Source organism: Palaemon carinicauda, chromosome 43 (assembly GCF_036898095.1).
Source record: "Palaemon carinicauda isolate YSFRI2023 chromosome 43, ASM3689809v2, whole genome shotgun sequence".
Lineage (NCBI taxonomy): Eukaryota > Metazoa > Arthropoda > Malacostraca > Decapoda > Palaemonidae > Palaemon > Palaemon carinicauda.
In genome coordinates this window covers 50,419,565-50,430,214 of record NC_090767.1, presented here as the reverse complement: position 1 = coordinate 50,430,214, position 10,650 = coordinate 50,419,565, and the positions used below count along the sequence as shown (strand labels likewise).

At 36.8% G+C, this 10,650-nt stretch overlaps 1 protein-coding gene across 1 annotated transcript; it reads left to right on the top strand.

Annotated features, from left to right (window-relative positions):
• The first annotated feature begins 2,505 nt into the window (after positions 1 to 2,505).
• On the top strand, positions 2,506 to 3,492 carry LOC137633865 (putative per-hexamer repeat protein 5). The gene is made up of 2 exons (XM_068366107.1): positions 2,506 to 2,898; positions 3,265 to 3,492. The coding sequence occupies exons 1-2, from the start codon at positions 2,506 to 2,508 to the stop codon at positions 3,490 to 3,492; spliced, it is 621 nt and encodes a 206-aa protein (XP_068222208.1).
• Positions 3,493 to 10,650: the final 7,158 nt, after the last annotated feature.

Sequence of the window (10,650 nt, the reverse complement as noted above, 5' to 3'; positions counted from 1 at the left end):
GGTTTCCGACGTTGCCGCTTTGCGTCAATTTCATTCATTAAATCTCACTTAAGGTGAAAAAAACAGTGTAGATTTGGCATACACTTTGCCACATCTCTCTTTGTCTCGGGTCAGGAAGGTTAAGTAGCTTATCACTTTGGTTCAGATACCCAAGCGTGACGGTTTAAGATGGAAGGCTCCCCACGACAGCAATTAAGTGCTCAGACGTGAGAAGTCATATTCAATGTCCACGAGTACTTCAAAAGGGAGAAAGAAGACAAAACTGTTATGCATGGCTTTGACAAGGCAGTATAACGTACAATGGATGGAGCTAAGCAGTGCAGAAATACGATATATCTCATTTGTAAGGAAGGAAAAGACAGCTTAGAAGAAAATGAAGTTCGCGTTTTTAACGTAAAGAAAAGGAAAAGACCACCAACTGTAACCAACATCGATGGATTTGATCAGTGCGTTTTACGAAGGACAGTTCTCGGTTATTATATCAGAAAGGAAATTCCAACACTGGATAGCATTCTACTTGAAGTCAAAGAAACTATTGGATTTAGTCGATGCAGAGAATCTTTACGTAAGATACTTAAAGAAATTTAAATACGTAAGAGTTAACGGGCGGAAATTTCTACTGGAGAGAAGTGATATTGCAAGTGCCAGGACCAAGTTCCTACGTGAAATGAAAAATATTAGGGGTACAGGAAAAAAGTCTGTTATATTTCTGGATGAAACCTGGATTAATCAGAATTTTACAGTCACCAAGTGTTGGATGGATGAAAGTTCGACAGGAGCAACTGGAATAAACCCACCAAGCGGGAAAGGGAGTAGAATTATCATTTTGCATGATGGATCTGAGCAAGGATTCGTGCCAAATGCACAGTTGGTATTCCAAGCAAAGAACGACGGTGACTATCACCACCAAATGAATCACATTGCATTTGAAAAATGGTTTCGAGAGCAGCTCATACCCAATATACCACAACAGTCCGTCATAATTATGGACAACGCATCATACCATTCAGTGCAAAGTGACATACCTCCTACCATGGCAAGCACAAAGGGAGCGATCCAAGACTGGTTAAGAAATAAATGTGAAAATCCCCCAGAATATCTGACGAAGTATGAATTGCTTGAAATGGTGAAAGCAGTGAAACATGGAAATGCTCCAAAATATGTCATCGACAAAATAGCTTTAGAAAAAGGTCACAGGGTCGTAAGGCTGCCACCTTATCACTGCCATTATAGTGCAATTGAACTCATTTGGGCGCAGGTTAAAGACTATTTAGCTAAAAGGAATACATTTAAAATGGCAGATCTAACATCTTTGCTGCAAGTGGCACTGTCATGCGTGACAGCAGAAAATTGGAAAAATGCCGTAAATCATGTTGAAGACATCATTATAAACGACACAGAGAATGATGTTGCTGTGAATCAGTTTGTTGATTCATTTGTTATAGAAGTAACTTCATCTGATGAAGAATAGTACAGAACACATTAATGCTGAAAACCACTGGAGGATTATCTTGATTTAATTTAATGAAAACCTTCTTTTTTATTTTGTTGTTTACTTTTATCCTATGACGGTAAAGAACACATATTTTTGTAAACAATTTATTTTATGGGAAAAATCTTTATCGATTTCACTGCATACATTTGTTTTACTCCTTGTTTCTATGTTAGAGGTTTCATCCTCATATGAGAATTTACTTCCTGTTAACCAAGACAATTTAATTTTTACACTAAAATAGTGCCTTATCTTAAAGAAAATGTCTATTAATTTCATCGTTTCATTATCCTAGAGTCCAAGAAATTGTTTTAATGGAGAAAAGTATTATTTTATGAAATATTTGATGTTTGGTACAATCATCAATTCTACAACAAATATGGAGAGAGAGAGAGAGAGAGAGAGAGAGAGAGAGAGAGAGAGAGAGAGAGAGAGAGAGAGAGAGAATGACGATGCCAGGTTACAGATATCTTCAAAAACCTGACTACACATTTGATAATGTTCAAATATAAACTGATTCAATCAGAATTCAAATTATATAAAGAATAAAAGTTAAAGCTTTATGAGCAATAAAGCTCGAAAACATTTAGTATATTAAGATTCCAGTATTGTACTGAACTAGATTGATCGTAGGATACAAAACGTAAAATTTTTATTTTCATCTGAGATGGATCTCTTCAAAGTTGTAGAAATACTGTGATATGTATTAAAGAATATTTACTTGTCTCCCGTACTTTATATGGTGCTCGAACTCTCCCTAAAAAAAAAAAAAAAATACATGAATGTTTTTAAAATAAACAAAGCAATCAACTTTATGAGCTGTTTTCGAAACACAAGGTCAACTTAATCCACAACAACCATTCAGCCTTTGTGTGACTAGAAAGATTCAGATTATGGAATTAAAAAGGAAATTTTACGACCGTATTAAAGGACCCGGAATGGAAGGATGCTGGGATTGGCTTGAGTCAGATTAAAAGTCTTGAAAATGTTTGGCATCGCCACAAACCTACTCGATGTTTCATGATTATAGTACTAGTTCTAGTAGTAGTGCTAAAACTAGTACTGGTACTGGTACTAGTACTGGTACTACTACTGGAAATGGATTTGGTACTGATACCATATCGGTAACAGTACCAGTACCAGTGCTAGTACTAGTACTGTTACATTTATACAGTACCAGTACCAGTAGTAGTACTAGTACTAGTTCTGGTACTGATACCAGTACCATCATAAGTATCAGTACCAGCACTAGTACTATTATTGGTACTGATAATGATACCAGTACTGGTCGTGGTCCAGTACTAGCACCATTACCTGTACTAGTGCTGGTACTCGTACTGGTACTGGTACCAGTACCAGAAAAGGAACCAATACTAGTACATACCAGTACTAGTACTAGTACTCTGGTATTGATACCATTAACAGTAACAATACCAGTACCGGTACCAATATTATAAGTAGTACTTTTGCCTTTACTGTATCAGTACTAGAAATAATACTAGTACTAGTACTGGTACGGGTAATAGTATTGGTACTGGTATTAGTACTGGGACTAGTAATGATACTAATAATAGTACTAGTACTATTAATAGAACTGGTACTAGTACTGAAACCATTACTAGTACCAGTACCAGTACTACTGCTAGTGCTAGTACTAGTACCAATACTAGCACTAGTACTAGTACTAGTGTTAGTACTGGTACTAGTACTTGTACCAGTGTCAATACCAATACTAATACTATTACTAGAACTTGTACTATTACTAATACTAGTTCTGGTACAGATACTGGTACTGGTACTGTGTACTGGTACTGTATTACACCGGTGCTGATACCAATAGTAGGGCCAGTATCAGTACTAGTACTAGTACCAGTAATAGGACTAGTACTAGTACTAGTACTGGTACTGGTTTTGGCACTAGTAAAGGTATCTGTTGTAGTACCAGTACCAGTAAAACTACTAGTACTATAACTAGTACTAGTACCAGTGACGGATACTAGTATCAGTACCAGTACCGGAACCAGTAACAGTACTACAAGTTCTTGTACCAAGACGAGTACCAGTACTAAAAGTACCAGTACTATTACTAGTAAAAGTACCAGTACCAGTACTAGTACTGTTACTGGAACTGGCACTAGTACATGTACGTGCCACGACTCAAATCATCCTGTAGATATTTCCTTCCCCTGAGGATCTCCGAAGGACCGTATTCCCTCGGAAGCTCGTATTACAAGTCCCAGTTCCTCCTGCTCCTCTTCCAGTTAGGATAGAGAGAATCAAGTCTCTTTCTCCTTCCAGGACTCAAATCCTCCAGTAGATATTTCCCTCCCCTGAGGATCTCCTCGGAAGGACCGTTTTCCCCTCGGAGGTTCGTATTACAGTTGGCCTCTGGGTAGAAGGTCTTTTTGCCAGACCTGCAGAGACCCAAGAAAGGGCTTCTTTTCCTTCCTTATTTTTCTTCTTTTTCTTTTTGGTTTAGTTCTGACACTTACAAGTTCAGTGAGGTCTTCTTTTACTGACTGGAGTTTTGTCATGAACATTTCTATTAAACAACGTACGTTATTTAGTCCTCTCCTCACAGACATCAACTGAACACCAGATGTAAGGAACGAAAAGTTAGTGGAGAGAGAGAGAGAGAGAGAGAGAGAGAGAGAGAGAGAGAGAGACCCCTTGAACCGCAGGTGTCGTCCTTAACTATTTGAAAAATTGGGTCTCTCTCTCTCTCTCTCTCTCTCTCTCTCTCTCTCTCTCTCTCTCTCTCTCTCTCTCTCTCTCAACCAGGAAAATTCTTAATCTCTCAATTCAAGTTGATGCAAGACCTTATAGTCTTTGACCCTGTCCCATTGGGGTCTTTCTTTACCTGGACGGCATTCCCTCATTATTTACCTGGGCCAGGGACAGAGATATTCCCTCTTTAACTTTTATAACATATTTGCTTTTATGGTTTTAATTTAATATTCCTTTAGTCTTTATTTATACTAAACAATATCGGCGTCAATGACCTTAGATGTCAGGATGCCAGAGAACTTCAAATCATTCATTCATTAAGATTTATTATTTTTAAAAGGCTTTGTATAATTTAAGTTGCACAAAAATATAGATAGTATTTATGATAACCTACGAATTTTAGAAAGAAATATATATTTTAAAAGCGAAAACTTCTACATTAAGATAGAAGAGAAAGGGAATACAAGGAAAGTGTTTAACAAATTCATAAAAGGCTTCAAGGATTTTCCTTCATCCACTATTGACAACAGAACTGGTCCTTTTGTTGGCAATGCTGCAGTTGATATGTTGGCAGCTTCACCGTAAAGGAGATTAACAAAAAAGATAAACTAAAGAGGCAGTTTTTGTGTTTGTTTCTTCAATACCAAAGTTAAGGTTAACAGCAGATTCGAATGATAGACATATGGCAACGTCTTGTCAGGCTGTCAGTGAGGACCCGGATGCTTTGCAATGGGAATGATGTTCCATTCTTGCACGAGGTCATTTCAAAGCTCTTCAAGAGACGTGTCCTTTGCTAAACTACCGGATATGGCAACCTGCAACATGTTCCACACATGTTCAATAGGGTCTAGGTCTGGCAAAGAGGAAGTCATTCCATCTAGACAATTGTCTCCTAATCTAGGAAGGGATTCAACACCCTACCATGATTGGGTATAAGCGTTATCATCCATTAAAATGAAGCTAAAACCAACAGGACCAGAGTAAGATCTCTCCTACACACCTAAGATGTCATCCCTATATAGAACGCCCTTCATGCTGCCTCTTATGACATGCAGATCCTATCTTCCATTTCTGCTGATCCTTCCCTTATAATTGATCCTCCACCATAACAGTTTACTGATGTTGGCATCGTTAAACCATCCATGTCCTGTGTGCCACACCCTTTGCCTCCTGTCTGTGAAGTCCAGACAATATCTGCACTCATCAGTGAAGAGTCCTGAAGTCCAATCGTTGTGTGTCCAAGTGAGATGATCAGTTGCCAAATTCAAACGTTCCAGCCTGTGATATACAGACACAGGCAGTATGGAGATGATTATATATAGTCTGTTGCTGGATACACTCACAACTGAGACATTATTTGAAGAATGTGAATTAGCTGTTTCATTGAAGGCTCTACAGCCACAGACAGACTCTAGTATCACAGCTGCTCTCAGCTCTAAAATCATTCCTCTTTCCAATTACTTCTAATTTTCTATACTTGAGGAAATTTGTCGAATGAAATTCAACTTTATATGATTAGAATTTGCGGTAAACACCCAGTTGATGTCTAGAATATTTTCTTCTCAACATATTATGTTGTTGGTACCACTAATAGAGAGAGAGAAAGAGAGAGAGAGAGAGAGAGAGAGAGAGAGAGAGAGAGAGAGAGAGAGAGAGAGATAATGTGTACTTTTTTCTTTTCTCTTCCAAAGATAATAATAATTCTTATAATTATCTTCCCTTCAATTACGACGATACCCGAGAATAAGAATAGAAGGGCGAATAAGGGGAAGATACGAAAGGAGAGGAAAGAAATAATTTGATAAAGGAAGAGAGAGGGATAAGAGACAATGAAAGGTGAGTGGAAATATGTAAAATAGGTTAATGGAAACTAAGTGATGAATTTGGTAATATTTAATAATAATAATAATAATGATAATAATAATAATAATAATAATAATAATAATAATTGATTAATATATTTATCCTTTAATTTCTGTATTGAATTCTCTACACAAGCCTCATCAACAGTGTGTCAGAAAACCCCAGAAATACTGCACCAGACTATGATTTTATATATATATATATATATATATATATATTATATATATATATACTATGGATATATATATATTATATATATATACTTTGAATATATATATATATATATATATATTTATAATAAATATATATATATACATATATATATATATATATATATGTATATATATATATATATATCCCATCAATACATCTATCTATCTAAATGTATATATATATATATATATATATATATATTTATATATATATAAATACATTTAGATAGATGTATTGATGAGAGAGAGAGAGAGAGAGAGAGAGAGAGAGAGAGAGAGAAGGAAGTTCGAGACTCGGTTGTAATCAACTGCTGATGCGATGCGATCTTTGACTCGGACTCATTTCGGACTTGAGGGAAAAATTACTTGCAAATAATGGCGGTTTTTTTTATCAAATTCAAAATAATCCTATAGTAAAATTCAAAGTAATTCGCTCATTAAATTCATTAAGAAATTAATTATATATTAAAAAGCATCCTATAATCTCTATGAAAATGAAATGGTATTTGCACACGGAGATGAAAATAACAATGTCGTTATTTGCACCTGATAGTTAGGATACGAGTTACGGAATGTTATTAGTCAAAATTGCCTTGTTAATTACTCTCCCTCTCTCTCTCTCTCTCTCTCTCTCTCTCTCTCTCTTGATAACGTCCCAGTTTGGCCTTCTGCTGGATTGATGTTCGAGATTTGACGTTCTAAAATTATAGGTTTATGTTAACATTAAAGATATATTAATTATTATTTATACAAATGATAATTGTAGGTCGATAACTTAGCTTTAACAAATTACGTAAATGAAAAAATATATATATTTGATTTCTCGGTTTCTCTGGAAGAAGAAGAGAGAGAAGAGAAGAGATTTATGAAGAGATCTATGAAGGAAATACTAATTAATCTTAGAAGTAGTGTGTATGAGCGTGTATTTCATACACCCTCATACATTCTAATGCTATTGTATTTTATATCTCCTGCTCTCTCCCGCACCAATAATAGAAAAACCTGTATAAGCTTACCATCGCATGTTTTATATTGTTTGAAATTTTATGACATTGTTGCCCTCAACCATTTGTATATGAACTCGTTATCTTCTAAAATAAAGTCTCTTACATTCACCTCGCTTTTCTCTTTGGTCGCTGCAACCTCACCATCCTTGTGAGCTAAGGATGGGAGGATTTGGGGGAGCCTATAGGTGTATCTGCTGAGCCATTAGCAGCCATTGCCTGGCCCTACTTGGTCCTAGCTTGGACGGAGAGGGGGCTTGGGAGCTGATCATATGTACATATGGTCAGTCTCTAGGGCATTGTCCTGCTTGATAAGGCAATGTCAATGTCCCTCGCCTTGGTCATTCATGAGTGGCCTTTAAACAATGCTTCTTCGTGTTCTGCCTGTTATTCTGTCCTGTTCCTAAAGCTACAGTGTGTTACATTCTGTTGTTCCTCTACTTTGCAATCCTGCTTAGTATTCAGAAGGCAAGAGAAGAGAGAGAGAGAGAGAGAGAGAGAGAGAGAGAGAGAGAGAGAGATTTTGTCTTGCATGAAAATCATAGCGATGTTTTTCATGTTCTTCGATTCTGCACTGTAAACAGAATTCATGTTTTCTCTTTATTGTATTTTTTTTCGTATATTATCCTGTTCATTACTGCATAATGTACAGAGTATCTCTCTCTCTCTCTCTCTCTCTCTCTCTCTCTCTCTCTCTCTCTCTCTCGCTCTATATATAATATATATATATATATATATACACCTAAATATCAAAATAGTGAGGATAGGTGTATTCCAAATTCGTCGATATTTCAAAACTACGTTAATTTAGTCGGCTTTTTTTTTATTTGCAATGGCAAAAGCACAAAACAAGTACATTATAATGTTTTCTCTGAAAATGTTTATGTACTTTTATCCTATCCGTTCCCTGCTTATGTTCTGATTTATGGAAACTTTGTACAACTCACTGTGAATTAATCATTATTTTGATATAATTTGCATTTTCATTACTGTCGGTGTAGTCATAACTTTTTATCTTCCGAAGTGATGGGTAGACCCTGTGAATAACGATAAATTCAGAACAAAATGGCTTATCCTCTTATAACACGACTATTACATCAGCGACAAAGGGCTTCAAATGACATAACTAGTGTTGCACTGAGAGAGAGCATGACTGCTGGAACCTCCATACACACGTGCTAACTGACCGTCAGTTCTAGAGAACGGACGGCTAGATTTGACCGTCAGTTCTAGAGAACGAACGGCTAGATTTGACCGTCAGTTCTAGAGAACGGACGGCTATATTTGACCGTCAGTTCTAGAGAACGGACGGCTAGATTTAACCGTCAGTGTTAGAGAATGGACGGCTAGATTTTTGACATTGGCTTCAGCTCGTCCGATGGCCTTTCCGGCGTGCCTTCAGTTCACAATACCTCCATACACACTCAATCTGGCCTGAACAAACCGGTTAAAACTGGTTTCATCAGTCGGCCTGTAAGTGTCTGGCGGCCTTAAGTGTTAAGTAATAAAGTAGGTCTTAGTCTTTAAGTAGTCAAAAGGCAAGTTCGTAATGAGATAGTTTTGAACACAAAATTGAAATTTGAGAGAATGTAATGTCATCATTTTTTTAGACTGTTCCTGAAATAACAGAAGATACAGATTAGTCTATATATGTATATTTATATATATATATATATATATATATATATATATTTTTATATATATATATATATATATATATAAAGTATAAAATATTCATAACAGAAAAACATTTTAATATTCCGACGATCTCTGAAAATCCTATAAAGGGACGTGAGTTGAATGTGATGGAGAGAGAGAGAGAGAGAGAGAGAGAGAGAGAGAGAGAGAGATTACGGCGATGGGCCACTCCTGTGAAAAGTGGCTTTGGATATAACTCCTCCTCTTTCTCCTTTCACTAGTTTTAGCGAGTATGTTTTTAAAGTATAACTCATTCTCTCTCTCTCTCTCTCTCTCTCTCTCTCTCTCTATTATCCCCAAGCACCAGACCACAAAGGTTTGTGGCAAGTTTCCTTGACCTCATCTTACCAACATCTTTCGACACTAAACAAAACTTCCCTTATCCAAAACTGTAAATACTAGTCAGGATTAGTCAGGACTAGGTTGGTTTGCCATGAGCTATTAAACGATATCTCCCACCATCACCAATCTGCACTGGGAAGTGTGGTTATGCAAATTAGCCAAACCTCAGACATGTCCAAGACAAGTCTTAATCATTTGTCCTGCTCTGGTGATGGAATCATTTAATATCTGGTATTTTAACGTCAGTAATGATTCATGTATAGTTTAGATAGCTCTCTCTCTCTCTCTCTCTCTCTCTCTCTCTCTCTCTCTCACACACAACAGGGGCTTTCAATTGGAGCATCTGGAATTAAATTGTTTACAGTAGGGCGTTTGCAAGTAGTTACTTTTAAAGTGTTAACTTACAAAATAACTGCTTCTATTGGTATAATTTCTATTAGAGAGAGAGAGAGAGAGAGAGAGAGAGAGAGAGAGAGAGAGAGATGCTCTCGTCCACAGAGAGATAGATAAACTGACCTGACCTTAATATAAGCGTCCATTAGAGAAAGCCATTGGTCTTGTCTCTGAGTCATCTGTCTCCCTCAGGGAAGTTTGTTACTCTTATCATCATCATTGCTATTGTTGTTGTTGTTGTTGAAGAGAGAGAGAGAGAGAGTGATGAATCTCCTTGTCATCTAAAGTGGAAGTTTCCATAGAGAAGAGAAAACATAAAATCTTTGTCATGTGAGACTTCCAACACTTTTTCAACTTTTAAAAGTAATTCCAAAAAGTGACACAAGACTTAAGAAGTCTCTCTCTCCAACAGCATCTCTCCATGGCTGCTGCCTCCCTCAGATGACCACCGACCAGGAACTCATTGTGGTGAGGATTTTGGAGGAAGTTTTCATCTTTCCTCTTGGAAGTCTTCCTCTCTCTTGGAAGGAAGTCTCTCTACATTGAAGCCCCTAACAGAGCCCAGATATCTTCATGCTCTTTCACCTAGAGTTCATGAACAGTTCCTTGAAACCCCAACAAAGGGAGCGTCATTCCAACTCGTCTTTTGCAGATGAAAAATATCTCTGGAGATTCTTCTTAAACAAAAAATGACAAAAACAGTTTAAAAATAAAGACACAAATAATATTCAAGGGAAGAGTCATTTTGTTTGTTCGTCCGTTTGTTGTGTGTGTCTGGGATTGATAATTCAGGTGTTGGATCTAGACATGTCATCCAGGGGACAAGGGAAGGATGCTGTGGAGAGAGAGAGAGAGAGAGAGAGAGAGAGAGAGAGAGAGAGAGAGAGACCCTTCTGTCGTTTTCATTCATAAATTGACA

Bases quoted from the DNA above. Each gene is read 5' to 3' on its own strand.
- LOC137633865 (XM_068366107.1), top strand. From the start codon at position 2,506: ATGTTTCATGATTATAGTACTAGTTCTAGTAGTAGTGCTAAAACTAGT. The intron at 2,899-3,264 runs GTATTGATACCA...TACTAATACTAG, and splicing joins GTACTAGTACTAGTACTCTG to TTCTGGTACAGATACTGGTA.